This window comes from Gambusia affinis, linkage group LG18, assembly GCF_019740435.1.
Source record: "Gambusia affinis linkage group LG18, SWU_Gaff_1.0, whole genome shotgun sequence".
NCBI lineage: Eukaryota > Metazoa > Chordata > Actinopteri > Cyprinodontiformes > Poeciliidae > Gambusia > Gambusia affinis.
Genome location: NC_057885.1, coordinates 22,084,260 through 22,112,248, shown reverse-complemented (window position 1 = coordinate 22,112,248; position 27,989 = coordinate 22,084,260). Strand labels below are relative to the sequence as shown.

At 41.3% G+C, this 27,989-nt stretch overlaps 2 protein-coding genes across 15 annotated transcripts in view; one reads left to right on the top strand and one right to left on the bottom strand.

Moving 5' to 3' along the window:
* The window catches only part of LOC122821059, an 83,563-nt gene that overhangs the window by 42,449 nt on the left and 13,125 nt on the right, over positions 1–27,989 (top strand). The window lies entirely within an intron of this gene.
* Positions 1,012–27,365, bottom strand: LOC122821021 (CD276 antigen-like). Of its 7 annotated transcripts, none has more exons than XM_044098829.1 (7): positions 22,328–22,641; positions 16,326–16,381; positions 15,851–16,213; positions 3,633–3,968; positions 2,346–2,477; positions 1,552–1,628; positions 1,012–1,099 (listed from the first exon to the last, which is right to left on the bottom strand). In XM_044098829.1, exons 2-7 carry the CDS (start codon positions 16,378–16,380, stop codon positions 1,022–1,024), a joined length of 1,041 nt encoding a protein of 346 aa, XP_043954764.1. In that variant the 5' UTR covers position 16,381; positions 22,328–22,641; the 3' UTR covers positions 1,012–1,021. The 7 variants fall into 7 exon arrangements, with proteins under 7 accessions (XP_043954764.1, XP_043954765.1, XP_043954763.1 ...); XM_044098830.1 differs by having other exon boundaries at positions 15,851–16,210; positions 22,328–22,631; XM_044098828.1 differs by lacking the exons at positions 15,851–16,213; positions 16,326–16,381; positions 22,328–22,641 and adding exons at positions 26,729–27,088; positions 27,204–27,365.

The window sequence follows — 27,989 nt, the reverse complement described above, 5'->3', positions numbered from 1 at the left end:
TGGGGGATGGGTAACTTGACACCGGAAAGGGGGGAGGGGCGGTAATACACCGGAAATTAAAATTATTAGGGTCATTAATCACTCCTGATTAAAATTTGACTAAAGGCTGCTTATAGAGTCTCTCTCGTCTCTATTTTTTGATCGTCTGTTTTGCACTTACAGTCGTAGACTATGAACACTGGTAAGTGATCGGTTATGTCATTCATTAATATTCCACTAGTTAAATTATTTTCCAGCACATTTGTAAAAATATTATCAATTAAGGTAGCGCAGTGCGATGTAATGCGACTGGGCCTGGTGATTTTAGGATACAGGCTTAAACTGAACATGGTGTTAATAAATTCTTCAGTCATTCTATGTTTATTTGGATTGAGAAGGTCAATATTGAAATCCCCACAGAAAAATATTATTTTTTGATTAATTGTTATAAATTTTTCTTCTATCCAGTTGTTGAATACTTCAATGTTTGATCCAGGGGCTCTATAAATGCAACTCACTAAGACATTTTTCCTTTTTTCCACGAGTATTTCTATAGTCACACATTCAAACATGTTGTCCATCACAGTTGACATTGTTTCGATCAACTTATAATTAATCTTCTTGTCAACATATAAAGCTACTCCCCCTCCATTTTTGTTTTCTCTGTTCTTACAAACCATTTCATAACCATTGATTTCAAAGTCTATGCCCTTATCACTATTGAGCCAAGTTTCTGATAAGGCAATAACATTGAATGTCTGTGAAAGTTGTTGGAGGTATTGTTTGATGCTGTCAAAATTTGCATAAAGGCTTCTGCTATTGAAGTGAATTATTGACAGCTTTTGTTCCATTTTAATGCTGTTGTTGAACTGATCATCGCTGTAATAGTGACAACTATCATTGCTGACATTATAGAAGTTGTTATCAGGATCAATGTCAGTTTCAATATCTTGCTGATTATAGTTTCTGTGTTGAATACGGGTAGCTCTATATCCTAGAGCTACCCGTATTCCAACACAGATTTCAGATCAGGATGAATAATTCAGACACTTTGGTTTTGTTGTTCCTGTAAAATATCTTTTTTTATCTTCATCTCCTTGGTTACCGTTTCCTCTCCGATCTATGAAACACAAAACAAATTATTTTCAATAAAATTTTCTTCTGATTGTTTGAAATCCCAAAGTTACATTATTATTAAGTTGGCTTGAATAAAAACAGAATTATATAATTTTTAGTTTTTCACAAGAAAATTATTATAAAGCACCAAAAAAAATAAAAGAAAGTAAAGCAGCAAAGTTTTGACTTTTTCTGAAATTATTTCTTTCATTTTTTTCCAGATGCTTGTTGACAAAAATAAGAGAATCCAGAAACTGGTGAGCTGGGATTAAACCAGTAAGGTCACCAGTTCATTGCTGCTACATCAAATGATCTGGTCAGTCAGATTCAGTCACCAACAAGAAGTTCAGTTTCCTGGTTTGATGTTCAGCTGTGATGTTCAGTGACTACAGTCCTTAGTTTAGTTTATCAATGAGCAGGAAAATAAAAAAGTAAAAAATTAATAAAAGTTATTACTCTGGAATTGTTCTGTTTCCATCCCTCCATCATTTCTCCTTTGTTCGTGTCGAGAGTTGCTGCTCTGGCATGGAAAACTGAACACAACAGAAAGTCGACAACAGTGAATATAAATATAAATATAAATAAGTGACAATATTTAATTCCCCTTAACAATTTTTTTCTGTTAAAATGTTTCATCAACCTGGGCAGCAGAAAGGCTACAATAAACAACAAAGACCTAAAAGAGAATAAAGTTACTCATAATGGTTTTTAGTTTTATTATTTTATTTTCAGACAAACACCAACAAATATTAATAAATATGTGAAAACTGCAGAACTTTTCTTCTTCATGTTTATCAAGACAGATCCATGTTTCTGTTTTATTTTTCTTCAGCTTCACATCAGTTTTTGCAAAATATTAAAAACTAGCTTCCGCAACCGAGGATCGGACCGCCAGGGTCCCCTCCCTCAGCCACCACCCAACACATAATCCTGGACGCCTCCCTGGTGAGGTGTTCATGTCCCACCAGGAGGAGGCCCCCGGGAAGACCCAGGACACGCTGGAGGGACGATGTCTCTCTGCTGGCCTGGGAACGCCTTGGGATTCCCCCAGAGGAGCTGGAAAAAGTGGCTGGGGAGAGGGAAGTCTGGGCCTCCCTTCTGAAGCTGCTACCCCCGCGACCCGACCCGGATAAGCGGAAGAAGATGGATGGATTAAAAACTATATTTTCTATCAATTGGAAATATGCATTTATGGAGATAATTAATTCACCAAAATCCTCCAAGACTTACAAAGACAATGACTGACTTACTTTGTTCATCTCTGCGGCGACGTACACCATAGTATATGATGAAGATGAAGATGAAGATGATGATGATGAGTGATCCAACAAGAACAACATGAACAACAACACCACCAACAACAATAACTCTAGGATGAGGTTCTGTGACAAAAAAGAAAAACAGGTTTTTAAAATTGTGCTTTTGAAAATTTTGAATTCAGTTTTGCATATTTTTATTTTATTAATGAGATCAAAGTAGTGAACCAACAGTCACCTCATCAGTCAGGGGTCAACATTTACAGCACCACACACACACACGCACACACACACACACACACACACACACACACACAGATGGACCCAGAACCTTTTTATTTTTACTGTCTGACTCTAAATTGTACTTATTTAACTTGTTTAGTTAGAAGGAACAAAAGCTAAACTTTTGTTTGTTAAATGCCAGTGTATTACTTTTCTTAAATTTAGAAGCTTTCATATCAATGTGTCTAGATGATGTCATAGCTGTGAATAATCTTAAAGACTGATTCACATCTTTTTATTTCAAAGTTGGTTCAGTTGTGGATGTGAGACAAAAGTTGAAAAAAACTTCCTGAAAGGGAGGAAGATTAAAAACTGGATTTCCACCAGTTTGGTTCTTTATTTGGTTCTTTTGTTCCAGATTTCTGAAGATGGGATGTTGATTTATTCAAATAATATTAATCAAGTATTCACACCATAGAAATGCCATCATGTGTTCAGTTTTAGTCCTTTTATTTGTTATTTACTCCAACAATTGTACAAGGAAATGTGATTAACTTGATAATTAAATAAAATAAAGACATTTATTGGTTCTTATTGTCTGAGAAAATATTTGAAGTATTTCCAGTCATGCCGACCTCTCAAAGCGCTGCACACTGCAGACACATTCACCCATTCACTCTCACTAACACACACACACACACACACACACACACACACACACACACACACACACACACACACACACACACACCTACATGCAGATCAAAAGGTATTGAGGAGTTATCTGCCTTGCCCAGCTGCACATCAACATGACAATAGGAAAAGCTGGAAGACGAATATTCAACCCAACGAGCCTCAATGGCTTCAGGTAACAAAGAAAATCTAAAACTAAGTCAGAGTCCCAGTAACCACTGGTTATCTAGTTAAACATATTTACCTCCAGGAACATTCAAGTTGTTTTGGGCTCCATTTTTATTTGTTGAGGAATTACATTAAGTGTTATAGACATCAATATATTTATCTGGTTTGTCTTAAATTATCTTAATTTATATAACTCACCAAGTTTTAGAGTAACGTTCACCTTCCTGACTTTACTTTGCAGGTTGGGAACAAAACAAGTATAAATCCCTTCATCCTCTTTGGTCACTTTGATCAATTTGAGGGAAATGTTGCCGTTTTTAAACTCATCATGGAACATAAAGATTCTGTCCTGGTACTTTGGGTCTGAAGTTTTATCATCTTCAGCTCCGCTGTGATACACAAGTATTATTTGACCCTTGAATCTCCATTCGATTGTAAGTCTGTTCACGTCAAATGGAGGCTCCAGATGACATGGCAGAATAACGTCGTCTCCCACCTTTGCATGTATCAGGTTCTGACCAACGTCCTTCACTTCTGGAAGAACAAACAAAGATTTAAAAAATCAACACTAATATTCCTGGTGATGTCCTGTTTGTTGTTCAGCCAACATTCATATTTATTCTCTTGTAGGATCTTTATAATTGTGAAAAAAAGTAGCTATCCCATAAATAGAGGTTTTTCAAAATAAATGTTTTTTTATTTGTTAATAAATGTATATCTACTAATTTTTTATTTACCTCTGTAAAACGATTCATGTTTAACTCAAGAAAAATAACAAAAATACAGGAGAAAAGGTTAGGACACCCTACTCATTAGGATATAGGATATCCTAATGATGTTCGTATAAACCCCTTTAGTTGGTTTATAAATTACTGTGCATGTGAACTTTTTAGTTGACCTGCAAAAACATTTACTGAATTTACAGCAGGAGCTCATTTTACTTTTCTTGAGGCAAAAGGGTTTTAATGATGTGATGTTTGACTGATTTACTTTCTTGCTCTACATGAGGCCCCTGGACCTTAAAACAAGATCTGATGTTAGAATCAGAAATAATTTGCTTCAATTTGCTTTATACGGTGTTATTATATCGGAAAACTCACCAAACTTGGCAGATTTATCTAACAAGGATTCTTGTTATTTGTTGATGAATGTATTTTATTCAGTTATTCAAACTTTTCAGTTGGTTTAAATCCTTTTATCATCTTAGAGCTATAATTTAACAATCACTTTGTGTATACGCTGCTCAAACCCTTACAGCTGGTTCACCACCTGACATGAACACTCAGCTAGTTAGCATGACTATCGATGATGGATAAACAGTTTCTGTAACAATAAGGATCACACCAACCCACTACTGATCGGTGATTCTGTCACGACGTCCCACAGACACCTGATGGGTTCCAGTTTACCAGGGGACTATAGGAGCTGCATCCCCAGCATTCATAGCTTAATGTGGTTTAAGTGTCTGAATAACTGGATTCCTATCAAGCCATAAAACAGGCAGCAGACAAATGCTGTTGACTTTAATTAACAATTAATTAAGGTTTATGTTTGGCCTCATTTTTCCATTTGGTGGAAAAATTTTACCACCAAAAATTTATATAATCCACCAAAAATGGGTAAAATTTTGGGGGACAAAATACATTTGGATGTAGTTTTACTCTACCATGCTTGTGGAAAATACCACAGCTTCGCTGGACTTCGCCTTGTAGGCTTGTCTGAACTGTGATTGGCTGGTCTGCCTGTCAATCATGGTCGACAACAACCTATCAGAGCCTTAATGGGTTGGAATGTTCTAGAACGGCGGTTTTCAAAGTGTGAGGCGCGCCTCCCCTGGGGGGCGCCAGAGCACTTTAGGGGAGGCGCGGTGCAGGGAAAAAATAAACCGGAAAAGCTATCTGCTTGCTGTCTACTGATGTGAGAGAAACGTCTTTTACGCACACGATCAACTCTGTGGATTTAGGAAAAAGTTGGTACTGTGGGGTGCGCGTGTGGAGCGGGGATCAGTGGAAATGTTTCCCCCCTTAGAGGATGTTTTGGCCAGTGATGTCAGTAACGTTACTGACGTCGGACCACTTTTTTCCATAACGAGTAATCTAACGCGTTGCTATTTCAAATCCAGTAGTCAGACTACAGTTACTTATCAAAATCATTTTTGCGTTACTGCGTTACTATCTTCTTTTGTTATTGAATCGTATTTCCTCTACTCGTCTTGTCGAGTGACCGACGTCTCTATGCGACAGAAATGTAAACAATGGAGGGAGATGCGCATTTTGTCGGTGGAAAAACTGGAACTATTTTGAGTTTCTGTCGACAAGTCCGATTATTATAAGCGGCTTTGGGCTTCATTTTTTTAAAGTCGCTTGAAAATTTAACGAGTTGCTGGTTGCGCCTTTTTGGGCTCGTTTTTGAACGTGAAGTTGCTCATTTGGGGTTGGAAATAAACAGAGACTCATAATAAATCCCAGAATTTGTCCGTCATTAACGTAGTCTTACTCCGTCTCTCCCTGTTCATCATTTCCCGGATGATCCGTCCCGCTGTGTCTTTGTTAATGTCAAGTTAGTATATTACCTCTGACGTCATCACTTTGGCAGTGATGACGTCGAGCTTCGCGTTGCGCTCCAGAAAACTGCAAACATCGAGACCAATATGAACAGCGCAATAAAGGTGAAAACAGCCACGAATAAACGTGTCCGGAGTTGGCAATAATTATAATGTCAACTTAACGCCACTATAATTATTAATATTACTGTAAGTGTCACAAATATGTGCAACCATCTGAGCTGTGGAGCTGCAGGAGGAGCTCTGTGCGCTGAGCTGACACCAAACGCAGGGCCGTAACACAGAATCTGGAGGCCGGGGGGAGGGGGGGCTTTAAAATCCTACTTAGAGTTTTCCAGACAACAGTGGATCACACAAATTACTCACGTTTTTTGTTTTTTGTACAATCTCCTCTTCAGTTCAACCTTATCAGTGGAGACACATTGTTGATGTTACCATTATAAAATAGCTGATAATTAAGTATTGACAAAGCTCAATGTGATTTTCACAGTAGGTGGAGCGTTGTTGTCAGCAGCTGCTGAAAGTAACTAAAAGGTTACTTTTAATGTAACTTAGTTACTTGCAAGTCAAGTAGTCAGTAATCTAACTAAGTTACTTTTTCAAGGAGTAATCAGTAGTCCGATTAAAGTTACTTTTTCAAAGGCGGCAGGCATTGTGCTCCTTGGAGGGGGGCTCACCCTTTCATACTTTGAAAACCCCTGTTCTAGAATGTGGCAGAACATGTGTTTTCTGTAATAGTTTGCAGTAGTTCAGTAGTTTCAACAACTGTATTATCAGAAAGGAGTTCTAAGTTTGATATTTGCTGATTATTTTGTTTGGCTGCATCAACAATTGTAAGTTGAGTGATAATAAAAGGACGCCACATCTTTGATCGGATGCCTGCAGTTTTTTCAGATACTATCACCAAGCCCTTCAGTTCAATTGTGGTCCTTCGAGCCGGATTGGGAAATGCTGCAGGACATGGCGACAAGTACTCCAGTTAGAGAAGAAGAACCCAAAATGCAGCCCGTGGTAAGACCCAGACGAATTGCACGTCCACGAAGTTATACGGCAGATTATACACTGGATCAGCCTGTGCATCAGCCTGCTTCTGGAGCACAGATGCTCTTATCTGATATCAGCGATTCAGATGCTGAAGATCATTACAGTGCACCCATCAGCCAGCAACCTAGTCCTAACCATTGGAGAATGATGGATCAGTGGGAGGATGCTGATGAAGCTGAGCGACAAAAGGAGTGTTTACAGAAAGAAAATCAGTGCCAACGTGAAGCTATTTTGGAGCTGACAAGAGACAGAGATGATCTATATCACAGTAACAATGAGATGAGGAGGGAATTGCAGGAGTTGCGACAAACAGCAGCGCAGCTGTCCACAGTCCTGGAGACATTGAAGGTGATGGAACACAAAATGGAGAAACTCACAGCGAGCGAGGCTGAAGATAACTCTTTTGCACCACCAACACATAATGTATACCCGACAGCATTTCCTGTCCCAAAGCCAAGGATTCGCACACTACAGAAAGCGAGGGAAGACGTAGAGCATCATTCACTTTCAGCAAGTATAAGAGACGAGTCTACTGGCCCTCACGAAGATAAGCGTGTGCATCATTCAGACCGAGGCTACAGGTATGGAAATAAAATATGCGAAGAGAGTGTGTCGGAAAGCCTATCAGCAGCTCCAGTTCCTTCGCCACGAAGTTCAGCGAAAATGAGAACCTTTACACCTCCAGTGCCAGCTCCGAGAAGGTCAGTCCCATCCCGAATCTCCAGATTAGAGCACCCAGATTCTTCTGCTTCTGCTCTGTTTGAAAGAGAAGATTCTTATGACTCTAGAAGGATCCAAAGCACACATTCAACACCTAAACATGGAAGTACATATAATGGTCCTGCTCCACCTATACCCTATTTTGTGCATCCAGACCCACGTGAGTTCTCCAGGCTTAGGATTGCTCTTGATAATATTCTGCCAGCAGGTGCTTCTGAACATTTAAATATCAGGTCCTAACAGATCATCTCAAGCTAGAAGAAGCTCTCCTGATAGCAGATTCATTTTGCAACTCTCCACATCCTTTCACCGACACAATGGATGCCCTGTTCATGCAGTTTGGCCAGCCACATCAGCTTGCCTTAGCACGAATAGCAGAACTGATGGATGGACCAGATATACGCAGCGGGGATGGGGAAGCATTTCGCATGTTTGCACTACGGATACGTTCTCTGTTGGGCATGTTAGAGCAACTAGGAAGAGAAGGCAGTATTGAACTCCATTGTGGATCTCACGTTTCCAGATTGCTAAGCAAGCTTCCACACGAGCTTAGAAGCAGTTTCAGAAGAAGAGTGCATCCAAGTAAGGTTCCAATTCCAACTCTGTATGATCTTGGAGAATGGCTGGATTTTGAAATGCAGGTTTATGAAGATAGTTCCAGATTTTGTACTCCTGTCAGAGACAGCCAAAAGAAAAGAGGCACAGAAAAGGACAAAAAGGTGGTGTCAAGAACTACAGCATTACTGCTCAGTTCTGGGAAATCAGGACAGACCAAGGTTTCTGAGCTGACACAAAATGCCATTACACCTGAGAAGGTCAAGAATAAACCATATTGTCCCTACTGTGACCATTCCAGTCATTTCCTGAATGGTTGTCAGAACTTTCAGCAGCTTACAAAGGAACAGAAAGTGCTGTGGATCAAAACAAATAACCGCTGCTGGCGTTGTGGGAGAGGACATCTGTCTGCCAAATGTACTCTCAAGGCAACGTGTAAAACCTGTGGACGTAGGCACTTGCTGGTACTACATGATGTAAATGAGAAGTGGCAGGAAAAAGAGGAGACGGCAGAGAAGGGGAAACCCCCAGACCAGGGAACCATTGTGGGTGCATGTCTAACAAGCAGTGTGGATGACAAACTTTATGTTGGACGTTCTCTAACCAAGCATAAAGTTCTTCTAAAAATAGTCAAGGTCCGATTGAGTAATGGGAGCAAAAGTATGGAAGCCTTCGCTGTTCTGGATGATGGATCGGAGAGATCCATTTTGCTCCACAGTGCAGCACATGAGCTTGGTTTGGAAGGAGAGGCTGAAGCTCTTGTTCTCCACACAGTGAAAAAAGACTCAAGGGTCATCCATGGCCATGCAGTTTCGTTCTCTGTCTCCCCTGTAACTCAACCAGCAAAGACATTTTGGATTAACCGGGCTTTCACAGCTAAATCTCTAAACCTTGCAGAACACAGTCAACCCACTGTTGCTCTTCAGAGAAAATACAAACATCTGCAAGATTTACCACTTCAACCAATAAACACGGTTCAGCCACTTCTCCTGATTGGATCTGACTTCCCATATTTAATCACTCCTATGGAACCGGTCCTCTTGGGGAGTAAAGGTGGCCCAGCAGCAGTCAGGACTCGCTTAGGTTGGACATTACAGGGCCCTGCGGAAGGAGTGAAACCGGGATCAGACACACAACAATGTAATTTCATCTCATTTCAGTCTCCCACCATTGAGTTGCATCAACAAGTTGAGAAGCTCTGGCAACTTGATGTTCTTCCATATCGGAGCACAAAGGAAGTGACCAGGTCCCGACAAGATAGTGAGGCTTTGTGCACCCTTCAAGAAAAGACTGTCAGAACTCAGTTAGTGGAGTACTCAGATATGCTACCCCAATGCTCCGCATTAAAGGCACAGAACCCCTGCATGCTACTCCTGAAGCAACTCTTCCACTCCTCAGAAACATAGAAAGGAGACTTACTAAAAATCCTGATCAAGCAGAAACATATAAGGCTGAAATGAAGAAACTGGAGGATGCTGGTTACATACTGAAGTTACAGCCTGAAGAAGTGGAGAAATCTGATGAAGCCTGGTACATCCCACATCACTTGGTACAGCACAACAATAAAAGCAGAGTAGTTTTTAACTGTTCATTCCAATATCAAGGCAGGAACTTAAACAAACTACTCCTACCAGGTCCTACTTTAGGCCCATCCTTGCTGGCAGTGCTTCTTCGCTTTCGTGAACATACAGTGGCCATTTCTAGTGATATTAAAGCAATGTTTCACCAGGTGAGACTTCTCCCCGAGGACAAACCATTGTTGCGGTTCCTTTGGAGGGACTTAAAAAGGGAGGAACCGCCAAGTGTTTATGAGTGGCAGGTGCTCCCCTTTGGGACCACCTGCAGTCCATGCTGTGCCACTTATGCACTGCAAAAGCATGTTCAAGATCACAGCCGGCCTGAAGAGGACATCCGAGAGGCAGTTGAAAGAAGTTTCTATGTGGACAATTGTCTCCACAGTTTCAGTTCAGAAATGGAGGCAAAGATGTTAGTTGATAAACTCCGAGATGTCCTGGCTGAGGGAGGATTTGATCTAAGACAATGGGCGAGCAACGTGCCATCCGTAATCAGTCATCTCCCAGAAGATGCCAGATCAACTAGCAGCAATTTGTGGATTAATCAGAATCAGCTTAATACATTTGAATCCACACTCGGACTCCACTGGCATTGTCCTACAGATCTGCTGCATTACAAACATCTTCCTACTGGTGACCTCTCAGTGACGATGCGAAGCATTTACAGAACTCTGGCTAGCCTGTATGACCCCCTTGGTTATATTATCCCCTTTACCACCAGAGCTAAGATTGTCATTCAACGTCTCTGGGATAAAAAAAGAGAGTGGGATGATCCAAGACTTCCCGAGGACCTGCTACAGACATGGAAAACCTGGCAGGCAGAGCTGCCCGACCTAGAGAAGATCTCTTTACCTCGATGTTACACCACGGAAAAGTTAGATCTACCGGACAGCAAAAGAGACATCCATATATTTTGTGACGCATCAGAGCAGGCATACGGCTCAGTTGCCTATATGGTCACAGAATCTCCAGATGGAATCCAGGAAATTGCTTTTCTAGCAGCCAGGTCACGAGTAGCCCCACGAAAGCAGCTGTCCATTCCAAGATTGGAATTGTGTGCAGCTCTCACAGGTGCACAGTTAGCTCATGTGCTAAAGACTGAACTCAACATACCTATACAGAAGGTTTATCTGTGGTCAGACTCCACTACTGTTTTAACTTGGCTAAAGTCTGAGTCATGCCACTTTAAGGTGTTTGTTGGGACCCGGGTGGCAGAAATTCAGGAGCTGACTTCAGCCCAGGATTGGCACTTTGTGCCATCAAAGGAGAATCCTGCTGACGACATAACCAGGGGAAAAACTCTGACCGAACTAGCCGTTGTCTCCAGATGGACACATGGGCCTCTCTTTCTTCAAGATCCTATCGATCAATGGCCGCTCATGCCCTCAATTTCCACCATAGATGGTGAAGAGGAGCTAAAACATTCATCATTTTGTGGAACCATTTCTAACATTCCAAGCTCCACCATCCCTGAGGTTACACAGTACCAAACTTTCAGGGATCTTATAGAAGCGACAGTGAAACGTGCTCATGGGGCGGCTCACACCTCTGGCAGCTCCACAGCAGATGATTATCGAAAAGCTGAAATCAAAATATTGCGCCAAACCCAAATGGAAAGCTTTCCTACTGAGTTTCCTAAGCTCAAATCAGGCCAAACGGTTGGACCTAGTAGTCGATTGTATTCTTTGGATCCACAGTTTGACCAATCCATGGAACTCATTCGTGTGGGAGGCCGTTTGAGACGTGCCTCTGGACTTGAAGAGGATTCTATCCACCCATTCGTACTCGATTCTCGTCATCCTGTGACAGAATTAATCATTAAGGATATTGATGCAGAGCTTCACCACCCAGGACCAGAAAGGGTATTTGCTTAAATAAGGAGAAGATTCTGGGTTCTACGGGGCAGGGAGGCTGTACGGCGCTATCAGCGAAATTGTGTTGGCTGCAAACGATGGAGAGGGAAACCTGTTGCTCCCCAAATGGCTGATTTGCCACCATCCAGACTCAGACTATTCAAACCACCTTTCTACTCTACTAGAGTAGACTGCTTTGGACCTTACATTATCAAAGTTGGCAGAAGACATGAAAAGCGGTGGGGCATCATATTCAAATGTATGACCACAAGGGCTGTGCATGTAGATCTGCTGTCAAGCCTTGATGCCGACTCATTCTTGTTGGCACTGAGACGTCTGATAGCACGCAGAGGAAAGCCCTATGAAGTACTTTTTGATCAAGGCACAAATTTTAAAGCTGGAGAACGTGAACTGACAGAGGCATTCAGGAGCCTTCAGCCACAAATCCAGGAACAACTGGCTGGTCAACAAATAGACTTCAGATTCAACCCTCCAGGAGCACCGCACTTCGGTGGGTGTTGGGAAAGGGAAATTAAATCCCTGAAATCAGCCCTCACTACAACCTTGGGTGCCCAAATTGTGACAGAGGAGGTCCTGCGCACACTTTTGGTGGAAGTTGAAGGAATACTTAATTCCAAGCCACTTGGTTATGTTTCAACAGATGTAGCTGACCCAGATCCTATCACTCCTAACATCTTGTTGATGGGGCGGCTAGACCCATCTCTTCCTCAAGTTAAATACCCAGAAGTAGAGATTGCTGGTCGGAGGAGATGGAGATATAGTCAAGTGTTAGCTGACCACTTTTGGAAACATTTCCTAAAGTTTTATTTGCCAGGACTCCAGGCTCGGAATAAGTGGCAAGAGCACACTGAAGACCTGCAAGTTGGAACCGTTGTGATGATAGCAGACCCACAGTTACCACGAGCTCTTTGGTCTGTTGGAGTGATAAAAACGGTTTTCCCTGGAGCAGACGGAAGAATCCGCACAGCTGAAGTGCAGGTCAAAGAGCGCAACTATATTCGCCCTGTAGTACGTCTAGTGAAACTTCCAGAAGTTCCAGAATGAAGGGCTGATCTTCAGTTAATATTTTCCAAGCTGCAAATTATCATAGACAATTTGGGGGCGGCTGTGGAAAATACCACAGCTTCGCTGGACTTCGCCTTGTAGGCTTGTCTGAACTGTGATTGGCTGGTCTGCCTGTCAATCATGGTCGACAACAACCTATCAGAGCCTTAATGGGTTGGAATGTTCTAGAATGTGGCAGAACATGTGTTTTCTGTAATAGTTTGCAGTAGTTCAGTAGTTTCAACAACTGTATTATCAGAAAGGAGTTCTAAGTTTGATATTTGCTGATTATTTTGTTTGGCTGCATCAACAATTGTAAGTTGAGTGATAATAAAAGGACGCCACATCTTTGATCGGATGCCTGCAGTTTTTTCAGATACTATCACCAAGCCCTTCAGTTCAATGCTATTTACTTTTATTTGAGTAAAATGTCTTGCTATTCTACCTTTTGAGTAACTTCACTAAATGAAAAACAAACATGTTTTAACAAAAAATACAACAGACAGACCTAAAGGCCTTAAACCTGCATTTGTATAAAAGATTTTTCTGTCTTTAAAATACTCAATACTTAATATATACATTTGTACAAAACCAGCCCTGAACAAAACACACCTCTGTGTATGAATGACTGCTTTCTTGATCACTGCTTTAGGAAAAACACCCACATAAACTAAAGTGGACCATTGCTGCCAGAACCAAACCCAGTGAGAGTCCAGAGACTCGGACCGTGGTGATCACGGCCCTGAGAAGCTGTGGGAGTCGTCCTTCATTTACATTTATAACATTTATGCACTCACAGCGCTTCACTGTGGAGGAGGAGCTGCAGCCAAGAGCAAGGAAAAAGGTGTGAGCAGCACATACAAGGTGGTGATTGTCAGCACTAAGAGCCTTCTCCTGACTCTGGTTGGTTGTTTGGCTGAGAGTTTTATTTGCTTACAGATGCACATAGAAGTGTTGCATGTTTTGCTCTCAGCAGAAAATCCACTTAACCCTTTACTTTCATCAGCCAATGGAAATGTATTCTTACATCAGTCCAGTCCTTTACATGGCCGAACTCAGGGATGAATCTAAAGGGGCCAGTGGCCCTATAGACCTGGAACTGGACCAAGTATTGAAGAGATACTAAATATGGTTCTTATGATGATATATGCTGCCACAGAAACTGTAACTAATTTATCCCTTCAACCAATTTAAGTTTTTACCTTCACAGTTTCACTTTAATAATGAAATAAAATGAAGATGTTGCACTTTTGGCTTCAGCAGTTTTGTGACAGAATCACAGTTTTTATCTATTAGATCAGCTGATTTCCCAGGTGAATTTGGTCTAGAATCACCACTCTATGTTGAGGTCGACCTACTGAACTCTAGTGCTTAGAGATGTGATCAAACATGAGCTTTAATAAAGAGAGGCTATGTCATGTTTTGCGGTGGTGGAGGTGAGGCAGAAACGCAGATGGACCGGATTTAATGTAAAATAATGAATTTAATGACAAACCAGGATACAACAAGGGAACAGGACGACGAAGTGTGATGTGAGACGAGACGTAGACGTAGACGAAGACGAGGATCCGACAAGACACAGAGACACAGGTGACACTAAATACACATAAGGTAATCAGGGAACGAGACACACCTGGGAACTAATCAAGGGGAGACAGGACAACACAGAGACTCAGACACACAGGAAACTAGAAATAAATACACCAAAAAACATAGAACCTGACAGTACCCCCCCTTAAAGGGCGGCTCCAAGACGCCCAAAAACAGTCCAAAACACAACAAGGGTGGGCGGAGGGCCAGAGTCCATAACAAAAAACACACCCAACCAAGTGGGCGGAGGCCAAGAGTCCAAAACACACACACACACAAAAAAAAAAAACTACCCACAGGGTGGGCGGAGGCTCAGGAGGCAGAAACCACTGAGGAGGTCCGGCGGCCGTCCGCGGCGCCGAGAAGCAGTCTCTGGTGCCGCCCGGAGGCGGCGACGGGGAGCACTGGGAGGCTCGGGACTGACACTGGGAGGCTCGGGACTGACACTGGTAGGCTCGGGACTGACACTGGGAAACTCGGAACTGGCACTAGGAAACTCGGAACTGGCACTAGGAAACTCGGAACTGGCACTAGGAAACTCCTCACTTACTGAGGGCGGCAGCGGAGGAAGTCCGGCGAAGGGCCTCGGGGTCGGCAGCGGAGGAGTGCCGGCGAAGCGCCTCGGGGCCGGCAGAGGGGGTGATGGCTCCGTGAGGCGACCAGAGGCCGGGTCCACCGGCGGCTCAGGTCGTTTTCTCGGGGCTGGCAGTGGAGGGCGTGTTCCCGGAAGGCGACGAGGGGCCGGATCCACCGGCGGCTCACGTTGCTCTTTCCGGGCAGGCAGAGGATGTGGTGTTCCCAGAAAACGACGAGGGGCCGGGTCCACCGGCGTCTCACGCCGCTTCTTCCGGGCAGACTGCGGAGGTGGTGTTTTCGGGAAGCGACCAGGGGCCGGGTCCACTGGCGGCTCAGGTCGCCTGCTTCCCTGACGGAGGTAACGGAGGGGACCGAATCCGAGGGGTGCCAAGACCAGTCTAGTCCCCTGAAAAACCTCCCGGTCCAACTGGGCCAAAAAGGTAGCGACCTCACCTCGTTTGTGGTCGGATCCTTCTGTCATGTTTTGCGGTGGTGGAGGTGAGGCAGAAACGCAGATGGACCGGATTGAATGTAAAATAATTAATTTAATGACAAACCAGGATACAACAAGGGAACAGGACGACGAAGTGTGATGTGAGACGAGACGTAGACGAAGACGAGGATCCGACAAGACACAGAGACACAGGTGACACTAAATACACATAAGGTAATCAGGGAACGAGACACACCTGGGAACTAATCAAGGGGAGACAGGACAACACAGAGACTCAGACACACAGGAAACTAGAAATAAATACACCAAAAAACATAGAACCTGACAGGCTAAAGCATTTCACTAATAAACAGTTTATATTTATGCTCAACAAAGACCTAAAAAGTTAAAAGTAAAAAGAAAAAACTGACCAAATAACTCACCAAAGACGTTGAGTCGACATTCTGTCTTGTTGAATCCATCTTCAGTTTCCACTTCACACCAATACCGACCAGAGTCATTAATCCTCAGTCTGGACACATGGAGTCTGATTCGTCCTTCTCTGAGGACGTCTTTGTCACTCTGGACTCGTCCTGAAAAATGTTCATCCTGAGACTCTGGAAACTCAACACCTTCACGGACCTCATAGAGAACTAGTTCTTTATGAGGAGCCAGTAAGCTGCAGTAGATGAACAGTTTCCACCAGGATCCCTGAGTCTTGGTGGTGAAGGTCCACTCCAGAGTGATGCTGTGGTTCTCCTCTGCCTGATAGCTGCTCTGTGTCACATTCACTACAAATGTTGCTGCTGAGGAGACAGAGAGGGAAAGAGAGGAGCAGACACACTGAGAACTGGAACATGGGAGTCTTTCAGCTCCATCTAGAGAGCTTTCTGTCACAAAGACAAGATGGAGACTGACCACAGAGACATGAGCTGAGGATGAGGAGCAGCAGGATGCTGGAGATCATCTTCATCCTGAGAGAGGAAGAGGAGGAGAGGCAGCAGAACATCAATACAAGGAACAACTGGACTTATGGTGTAGAACAGGAATGTCAAACTCCAGTCCTCAAGGGCTGGTGTCCTGCAACTTTTAGATGTGTCTCTGCTGCACCTGAATAAATAGGTAATTAAGGTTCTGAGAACTGATCTACACAAGGAGGAGGTAATGAAGCCATTTCATTCCAGTGTTTTGTATCTGTGGCACATCTAAAACCTGCAAGACAGCGACTGGAGGGCTGAACTTTGACACCTGTGGTGTAGAAAGAGATCACTGGAGGTTGTTTTTTTTATCTGTAAACCATAATAAATGTTGGAAAAACTAAAGGCTTGGAATATTTGACTGTGTGAATCTATATAATGTATGTTAGTTTTACTTTCTGGAATTAGAGAAAAACTATTTAACACAATTAAAAAAATTTTGCTCTCATTTATTTCTATAATGTAATAAATAGAAAATATGAACACAGTTGTTAGTCTTTTGTTTTTGTTTGTATTACATGTTCATCCGCTATGGGAACTGTTGTGCTAGGAATATATGTTTATGCATTTGTACTCTTCTTCAGTTGGAGTCGTCTGTTCGTGTGTTGTACTTGGCGGAATAAATGGGTGCAAAGAAACAAGTTATGTTTTACTGACTAACATTGGTAGCAGAGGATGGTTAGTAACTACAGAGTTCCGCCGACGTTTGAGGAACGAAAGCCTTACGAAAGCTGGAAGAATGAAGTCAACATTTGGACGAGAGTTACAGATTTGGAGAAGAAAAAGCAAGCGCTTGCTGTCGCCCTGGCACTGTCTGGGAGAGCGCGGGACACGGCGATGGAAATTCAGGTAGCCGATCTCAATAAAGACACTGGAATGACCACATTGTTCGCGAAACTAGATGGCTTGTTCCTAAAAGAAGAAAAGGACAGGATCTATGAGGCGTACTCGGATTTTGACCGAATTGTAAAAGAAGTTAACATGTCGATGGCGGACTATATTATTGACTTTGAGCAGCGTTACTCGCGCATAAAAAATACAACATGGAGCTACCTGACGCAGTTTTGGCTCTTAAGCTTTTGGACACCGCGTGTTTGGACATAACGGACAGACAGTTGGCTTTAACGGCATGCTCAGATGTAACATTTGCTTCTATGAAGTCCGCTTTGAAGAGAATATTTGGCGAGAAAAGAGGTGCGGCAGCAGAAGGCATTAGCCAGGAGTCCGTGTTTGCAACGGCGGCAAAAAGGCAAGTCCCCATCATAAAACTCCGCAGCCCGGTACAAACCCGCTGGATAAGTACGGACGACGGTCAAAATGTGCAGAGTGTCAAAGTACTTTTCAATGGGTTAAAAACTGTCCGGACAAAGCTGATAGTGTTAAAATTGTTGAAGATGCAAAAGACGTGGAAGAGTGCAATTTAACTCTGTACACCAAAGAATCACCAACAGATGCAGAAATATTCATGACAGAATGTTTTGGCTTGGCAATAATAGACACTGCTTGTACTAGGACAGTTTGTGGACAAGAGTGGCTGGACAACTACAGTACTGTACTACAAAAGAAAAGTGTGAAGATTATGAAAGAGACAGAAACACAAAGTCACAGGCCCTTCAAGTTTGGAGATGGAAAAATTGTCTACTCCATCAAAAAGGTAAAGATACCTGCCAAAATTGGCAACACAAAGTGTAACATAGAAACTGAAGTAGTATCTGCTAACATCCCGCTGCTTTTGAGTAAAGCCTCGTTAAAAAGGGCAGGGACTGTTTTGGACATGGAAACAGACAGTGCAGTGATGTTCAACCAGCCTATCAAACTGGACTTTACTAGTTCAGGTCACCACTGTGTGAACATTGTGGACAGTGAAAATAGACATTTTATTCACTCTGATAAACTATTAGAAGCTACTGAGGAAGAAATACTGACTGCAACAGACAAGATGAACAAAAGTGAAAAGATGAAAGTTCTGGAGAAACTTCATAAACAGTTTGGACATGCCTCTGCTGATAAAATACAGAGACTTTTGACTAATTCTGGCAATAAGGACACAGACTGTGACAACCTGCTGAAAAATGTTGTGAACCAGTGTGAAGTGTGTCAAAAATATTGTAAGACCAAACCAAAACCTGCTGTCGGCTTACCATTGGCATCTACATACAATGAAACAGTTGCTGTGGATCTGCACGAACTTGAACCTGGGGTTTGGTACCTACATATTATTGACCAGTTCACTCGTTTCAGTGCTGGCAGTGTCTTAACCACCAAGAGGTCTTCTGAGATAGTCAAACGTTTTATCCATGATTGGATCAGTGTGCATGGTCCACCACAAAAGTTGTTCAGTGATAATGGTGGTGAGTTTAATAACGAGGAAGTGAGAGACATGGCCGAGAACTTTAATATTGAAGTTAAGACAACACCTGCTTACAGTCCGTGGAGCAATGGACTGTTAGAGCGCCATAATCAAACTTTGACGGAGATCCTACTGAAAGTCAAAGCAAGTACTGGATGTGACTGGAGCACTGCCATGGATTGGGCCCTGATGGCTAAGAACTCCATGCAAAGTGTCCATGGATACAACCCACATCAGCTGATGTTTGGGCAGAATCCCAACCTGCCCTCTGTATTAATAGACAAAGCTCCAGCTCTAGAGGGCACCACCAGGAACAAATGGGTTGCCAAGCACATTTCAGCCCTGCATGCTGCAAGAAAAGCTTTTACAGAAGCAGAATGTTCAGAAAGGATACGCAGAGCATTAAAGAAACAGCTGCGGCCCATAGACGAGCGATATGAAACTGGAGACAGTCTTTTACAAAAGAGTGGATTGTCCAGAATGGAAAGGACCAGGAGTGGTGATTGGTCAAGATGGTGCAGTCGTTTTTGTTAGACACGGAGGCACCTGTGTCAGAGTGCATCAACTCAGATTGAGAAAAGTAACACATGAGAATGAAGCACCTGAGATTACCTGCAATAAGGAGAACATTCAAGGACACCATACAGTGGACATCATTGAAGAGAATGCAGGAGGAGACACTATGGCAGTAAATCCTGAGAATTATCCTTTGCCTGATCCTGGAAATGCAGAGGCCAAGAGACAGCACAATGGGAACACCATCATAAAGACAGGTCAAATTGTGACATTCAGAAATGCAGAGGGTGTCTCACAAAAAGCCAAAGTGTTGGGGCATGCTGGCAAAGCAACTGGGAAATACAAGGACTGGTTTAACTTGGAGCTGCTAGAGCCTGCAGAAGTGGCTGGCAACAGTGAATCAGCTGATCTGTCACAGTTGGAAGATCTTCACGTCCAGGCAGATGCTGAGGATATGGATACACATGAGGATGTTTTTGTGAGTAAAGACATGTCGTTGGATGAAGCAAAGGAAAATGAAATAAAAAGCTGGAAACAGAACCAAGTGTTTGAAGAAACTGAGGACAAAGGACAAAAGTCTATCTCCACTCGTTGGGTGTTCACTATGAAAGAGACTGAAAATGGAATAATACCAAAAGCAAGACTTGTTGCACGAGGATTTGAGGAGCTACAAATTTCTGACCTACAAAACGACTCTCCAACCTGTGCCTCAGAGTCACTGAGACTCTTGGTGGCAGTTATATGTCAGAAGAAATGGGAACTTCACTGTATGGACATTAAATCTGCATTTTTACAAGGAATGCAGCTGTCTAGAGACATTTTCATCAAACCTCCCCCAGAGGCTAATAGAACAGGTGTGCTTTGGAAACTTAGAAAATGTGTGTATGGTTTAGCTGATGCTTCACTGTATTGATATAACAGGGTAAAAACCATCATGATGGAAGCAGGAGGCATTATGTCTAAGGTTGATCCTGCAGTTTTCTATTGGCTGGATGAGCACAAAAATGTAACTGGTGTACTTGCTTGTCATGTTGATGATTTTATATGGGGTGGATCACACAAGTTTTCAGAGTCAGTCATACCTCACCTGAGGTCAAAGTTTAATGGCGGTCGTGAAGCACACAATAGCTTTTCCTATGTGGGGGTAGATCTTGTTAGTGAAGGTAAGAAGGTACAAATACACCAAGAAACAAACATTCAGCACCTGCAGTCCATACACCTCTCACCCTCACGAGCAGCAGAGTCGGCTTCACCTCTCACTGAAAAGGAGACAGAGCAGCTCAGATCTAAGATGGGCCAACTTCTGTGGGTGGCGAGACAGAGCAGGCCTGATGTTATGTTTGATGCTAGTAATTTAGCATCTCGTCTCAAACATGTTACAGTACAGACCATTAATAAAGCAAACAGAGTTGTGTGTAAGCTCAAGGCCAAATCAGTTGAATTGAATTTTCAACACCTTGGGGAAGACAGTAACTTAAGGATGGTTACATTCATTGATGCATCCTTTGGAAATCTTTCAGATGGGGGTACTCAAGGTGGGCACTTCATTGTTTTGATGGGTGACAATGGGCGGTTCTCTCCCATTTCATGGCAGTCAAAGAGAATTAAGAGAATTGTCAGAAGCACACTGGCTGGTGAAACACTTGCTATGTCTGAGGGGATTGATAATGTCATTTTTCTTTCCACACTCTTTTCTGAACTCAGTGCTGGTAGTACTGCTTGTCCTCCACCTATAATCTGTGTGACTGATAATTTCTCTCTTGTAGATGCACTTAAGTCTACTAAGTTTGTTGCAGAGAAAAGGTTACGCTTGGAAATCAGTTCAATTAAAGAGCTGATTCAAACTAAGAAAGTTCAAGTGTTGTGGTCTCAAACAAAAGACCAACTTGCAGACTGTTTAACAAAGAAGGGAGCATCCACAACTTCAATCCTTAAGGCTCTTCATGAAGGACTTTGGATTCTTCAATAAATTCATTTACAAGATGTTTCACATTCCATCGTGTTGACACTGTTTTAACAAAATCCTTAAGGGATGTGCTTTGTCATGAATCTTAAAATATACATATATATATATATTTTTTTTCTTTTAAGAAAAGCGGGAGATTGTTGGTCTTTTGTTTTTGTTTGTATTACATGTTCATCCGCTAGGGGCACTGTTGTGCTAGGAAAATATGTTTATGCATTTGTACTTCAGTTGGAGTTGTCTGTTAGTGTGTTGTACTTGGCGGAATAAATGGGTGCAAAGAAACAAGTTATGTTTTACTGACTAACAGTTGTTGCTGAGAAAACATTCATTTAATCTCTCAACACACATTTATCCCCACTCAATGAATTATTGCTGTGTTGAATGGGTATGTTCAATTATTTTGGAGCCTGACATTTTAGATCTAGTAAAACTGTTGGGAGGAAACAAATTGTAATTTGAGCTTTGGGTAGAGTCACGTCTTTAACCCCACCCCCAGGACGTTACAGGTTTGCCTTCCTGTTTCTGAACCTTCCTCTTTCTTCAGTGTTGAACATTTATATTTACAGAAATAGTTTTGTTATAAATTACATCTGGATAAACAAATGAAACATTTTCTGACTGTGAAATATGAAACACATTTTGTCATTGCAGACTCATTGATCAAAGCAGCTTTTCTATAACAGTTTCTATTTCAACTTCCTGCTTTAAACGCTGTCGAAAGCAAAAGGATTTATCTTTACATTTTCACATTATTGTTAAATGTAAAGACAATAATTACAATAGCTGTCATAATGTTCTTCATAATAAACACACAAAATGACTGATTTATTATTTCTTTCTTCTGTTGAACCACAAGCTTGTCTGAGGTTAAGTGGAAAAAAGTTGGATAAACGCGTTTAATACTGACAGTAGAAACATAAAACATTCAAACAGGAAAACAACTTACAGAGTTTAAAGATATTATAGAGATACACTGACCTAGAAAGCATTTAGATTTAGGATTTAATTATTGTATTTTACATTTATTCACAAGAAACATGTACTTAAGTAAAATGTTTGATCCTACTATCTAAATTAGACAATGAACCAACATAAAATATAATAAACTTACTCGGTTAAATTTCCTCCTTTATCTGTATCAACACTTCGTTGCTTCAAATGGAGGAAACAGCATTCAGCTCCTCCTCTTGTTCAGGACGGGAGCGGTGACTGTTGACGACGGACCTTTTACCCTCCTGTCTCTTCTCTCTTTCTACTGCCAGTTACGGAGTAGAAAGAATACCCCGCTATGGCAACTAGTTTTTGGGATCAATTACCTTTTCATTCTTCAAGGAGTCGTGCCAGGCCTCACTACAGCCACATTTTCATGGGGGACGGAAATAAGTATTTTTCAGAAATGGTTGCAGACGCTTCGAAGTGACTGTTGTTGAAGTATGTCAAGTATGGCAAGCCGTTTAATCATAAATTCGGTTTCGTCTGACTATCCGTTATTACATTCTAGAAATCTAAAATTGCATTTTGACTAGACAAAACTACAATTTGACTATCCGGAATGGTAATTTAAGATATCTGTATTTACATTCTGACTAGGAAGAATAATAATAATTAAATCTGAAAGGTTACCTACTCATGTCAATTCCGAGTTTTATTTGTAGTAATTGTATCTTTAGAACAATGCATTTGATCAAATGTTCTTGATGTTTGTCACTCCTCAAACATAGTGACATGTACTTAAATCAATAAAGCATTTGCAGTTTCTGCACAACAGGCCTGGTATTTCTCCTTCAGATCTGAAATATGATTGACTGCAAGATTAACTGACTGAAGTTGCTGCTGACTGAGCCTGGTTTGGGTTGGTTCTACAACTACACTAGGAACCTCTTCAGCATCAGCGGTTGGTAGTGGCCAAAGGCCATGCTGTTGCAGAGTCTCTGATGCGCTGGAATTTCCACCAAACACGTTGTTAGTTGCTGTGCTGTTTGCCAACATCCGTTCAGTGCAGATTTGTGTTGGTGTTTTATTGTTTTCTGTATGTAAGGGTTGATGGTTCCATGCCTTTCTGAATTCTTCCAGTCGGCTTTGAATCTCAGGAAGAAAAACTATGTGAAGAGAAAGTCTGTGCACAACATTGCTGGGATCCAAGAGGGCTGAATCTTTAAGATTATAAAATGTGCTATAAAATGGTTCCAGATGCTCAATTCTCTGATTATGGATGGATTCCCCAGTTAGATGCCTCCGACGTTCATCACCAATAGCCACTTGCACATTCTCTCCACCATGGTCTGACCTCACTCTAGAAGGTAAACCATAGAGGCCTGTTGCCTTGAGAAAATGAAATAGCACTGTTGAGGTGTGATTGTCTGTGCTGCAGTTCAAGTAAGTAACTAAGCGAGAACATCCATCGATGCCACCATGGACCACAAAGCCCCACCTTGGGCCAAAAGTAAGTCGATCTGCTCTTTTATAATATGAATAACTGGTCTACCTCAACCACCTAAAACAGAATCATATTCAAATGCCTTAGCATAATGTTTACTTTATACATCTGTTTTTATCTGTCTATATCTGTCTATCCTCTGCAGGTGTCCCTGTATCTCCTAAAGGTGACACTATGCATTTCACACAATGTATAAATTTATTTTGATGTACATAATTTCCTGTTGCAAATGCATGAACACAAAGCTTTAAACTTTTATAGACGCTGAAAAGCAACTTAAAGTGTGAATTAGACATGAACCGGGGTTCGCTTTTATTTTCAGAGGAGCTAAAGGATGGGTGTAGTGCCGTGTAGTATGTCAAAATCAAGAGCTGGCTGGCTTTACTATAATTTCCGAAGAGGCGGATAGCTTTACCACAGTATAAAAACTACATCTGGTTATTACTTGAACTGGCCCGGGCTGCGGAATATTAACATTAATACAATAAAATCGCGCTCTCCGCATATCCCATTCTGATGAGCTCTTTCTATATTGTGATATTTTCTTACAATTTTGTCCAAAACTGCCAGCGCCATTGAATTTGTTCAGGCAATAGAACAGCTCAGTACAGCCAAAGAGGGGTTTACACAATTCAGATATCTAAAATTGTAATTCTGACTAGTCATAATTTCGTTTGAGATATCTTAAATTATAATTGCGGATGTGTGACCCTTCCACTGACGAATCCGGTGACGTCATTTGAGATATCTTGAAAGGAATTTTGACTAGTCAAAATGTAATTGAAGATATCTTGAATTATTATTCTTCCTAGTCAGAATGTAAATACAGAAATCTTAAATTACCATTCTGGATAGTCAAAATGTAGTTTTGTCTAGTCAAAATGCAATTTTAGATATCTAGAATGTAATTACGGATAGTCAGACGAAACCGAATTTATGTTAAAACGGCTTCCCAAAACCACACATTGCAGCTGATCTCTGCTGAGGTTTCATCATTTTACTTCCTGGTTGGATCTTTATAGATTTATTTGATTTTGGTGAATATTATTATTATTATTCAGAGTTTTATAGATTAAAACTCTGTTATTCAGAACATCTGGGTCCAGATGTTCTGGTTCCATCAGAGTTCCTGATCAAAGCTCCAGTTTAACCAGCTGATCTGAACCAGTTGATCTGGAGCTAAATGTTGATCATCTGATGGTTTAATGAGACGCTGCAGATAAAATAAATATAATAAAATAATAAAATTTATTTTATTAAACATGGAATTAGAGTCCTGACAGCATCTTTCTATAAAACTGATTTATTTACATTTTTACAGCAGAAACAGAAAATAAATCAGATAAATTGATCACAGTAACAAAACCTCTCAGCTGTTCAGCTTTAATAACTGGATGGTTCTGATCCACAGAACCTTCTGGAGCTGAAAACTGAGAAAACGACTCACTGGCAGCTTTTCAGTGAGATTCATGTTGATTCATTTCAAATGACTGAATCAAAGCACTGAGAAAAATACTTCAATAAATTTGATTCAACAAAACTTTTTAAAGTTGATTCAAAACAACAGATGGAAAAACTCTGTTCCTTTTTCCACAAAGATTCATTAATTCACTAAATTAAAATATTCTACATATGAAAACATTTATAAAAATCAGTTGTTTAAAAGAATAACAATTATAAACGTTTCACCTGCTGGTTTTCACTTAAATTATAAACTTGTGTAAAAATGTCCATTAATCTGGACTGAACTGGTCAAAGTCATTAGAACTGAACCAAACGACTCCTGGAACAAAATCCTCTGGATCAATGAGACCAAAGTCCAGAAGTTTGATCTCAATAAACAGAGAAAACATGGAGGCGCCATGTTGGAGCAGCTCAGCTACGTCAGCTCTGATTGGTTCTTGTTCTGGTTTCCCTCTGGTTCCTTCAGCTAGAAGGATTTTTGCTCTTACACTTTTTACTTTCAGACAGTTGTAGTGATACGTAACCATGACAACAATGTATTGTTTTACTACTTAAAAGTGGTAAAATGACCTTTACTTGTATAGTTCTGTTCAGAGATAATCCAACAGAAATTTAAATTAAATATTTGTTGCTTTTTATCAGCAGCTTCCTGAGATGTTTTGGGTTTTCTGGGTTCTGATTCTGATCAGATCAGCCTGGTTTCTGGTTTCATTTAGTTCAGTCATTTTCTACTTTATGTTCATTCATTACTTGTGTTTAGTAGCTTATTATCAGTTAGGTTAATTAATTCTCTGCTCTCTCTACAGAGGAGAAGCAAAAGCTGATGAGGTGGATTAGCAGAGCCTGATGATGTCATCCATGTTTCAGTGAATTATTTTCTCTGCTGTCTGATATTTGACCTGTTTGCTTGTCATGCAGCCATGATTTGGTCAAACAGCAACAGTCTTCAGTCAGAGGCTTCTTCAGATTCAGTCCGACACAGACTGCTACTGGAGCTCCTTCCTGCCCACAGGATCATGATCCATAGCAACACTTTGAACGGAGAATCAAGAAACGTTTGACCATCAGAGCTGCTGCTGTTGCTGCTGTCAGTCCCAGAGAAACATGGAGGCCGATCCTTCCTCGACCTTCTGGTTCTGGACCCAAAGTCGTTCTCTGGGTTGGAGAAACATCAGCAGCAGCTGGAAAGACAGAAAATGATTTGAATATTACAGAAACCTTTAGAAGAATAAAGTCTAAAGGGAAACAATTAAACATGAAACCATGTAAACAATACAGAAACATTTGGTTTTGTTTTAACCTGGATGAACCGGGTCGGTTCTGTTCACAAACCCACAGAAACATGAAGACTTTTCATCTTTCTCCGACTCTCTGGATGAAACCAGTTAGGACTTTTACCTCATTCTGAGTTTCTAAAACTAAATCAGAGGAAAAAATAATCTAAGTAAATAAAAACCAAGAGAAACAGGAAGAAATAATTTCACAGAAAAACAAAAAAGTTTAAATATTTATTTCTTTATATCAGAAAAACTTTGCTGCATCTTTTCAGTTTCATTTCAGTTTTACAGCATTTAGACTTTATAAAGTTTAGATGTTGCGACATGAACTCACCAGTAACGTTGAGTCGACATCTTCCAGAGTTGAATCCATCTTCAGTTTTCACGTCACACAGATACAGACCAGAGTCTTCAGTCCTCAGTCTGGACACATGGAGTCTGATTCGTCCTTCTCTGAGGACGTCTTTGTCACTCTGGACTCGTCCTGAAAACTGTTCATCCTGAGATTCTGGAATCTCAACACCTTTATGGACCTGATACAGAACCAATCCTCTAGGGGGAGCTAGAAATTCACAGAGGATAAACATGGAGGACAGAGAGGAGTCGGGTCTGTTGGTGAAGGTCCACTCCAGAGTGATGCTGTGGTTCTCCTCTGCCTGATAGCTGCTCTGTTTCACATTCACTACAAATGTTGCTGCTGAGGAGACAGAGAGGGAAAGAGAGGAGCAGACACACTGAGAACTGGAACATGGGAGTCTTTCAGCTCCATCTAGAGAGCTTTCTGTCACAAAGACAAGATGGAGACTGACCACAGAGACATGAGCTGAGGATGAGGAGCAGCAGGATGCTGGAGATCATCTTCATCCTGAGAGAGGAAGAGGAGGAGAGGCAGCAGAACATCAATACAAGGAACAACTACTTTTGACTTTTAGATTCATCAGGTAGAAACTTCTCAACTTTCTAATCTGTTATGGTAAAACTGGGTTTCACCCAGAAACCCATTAAGCCCAGTGTCAGGGGCAGTAGGTCAGTCCACCATGTTTTTGTGTTACAAAATGTTAAAAGTTACAAAAATTCAGGATCAGGGACAACCCAACTGGTTTGCACCTCGTCCACCTCAATGGGTCGACTATAAGCCTAAATTAATCATCTTTACTGTCTCAGTTACTGGTGAATAAAATCCTATTTAACATGATGGTTCCCTGAAGGCAGCAGGGAAGTCTGGTGGCCCACCAAGATTATAATACAGTGGGAAAAGGCGGTAAAACATGTAAAAATAAAAACTGCATTACTGTCACCTTGTGGCCAGAAAGAAATACAGCAGCAGGTTCAACTTCCTGTTTTAGTTTCAGAGCAGAAACTTCTTTATTTTTATGGAGATTAATTTAATCTGTCAGGATTCAGGAGATTAATTATCATTAATCGTCAACCTGAAAAACTGCTGCAGTTTGTGATTTTATTCTTTCTCCATTAATGACTGTTGATGAATATATTTCTGTTAATGTAGATCTGCTGCATCAAGTTTATCTCTTTTTTTTCCGATGAAATATTTCAAGATTTATTTTTATTTTCACGTTTGTGCTCATTTCTTGTTA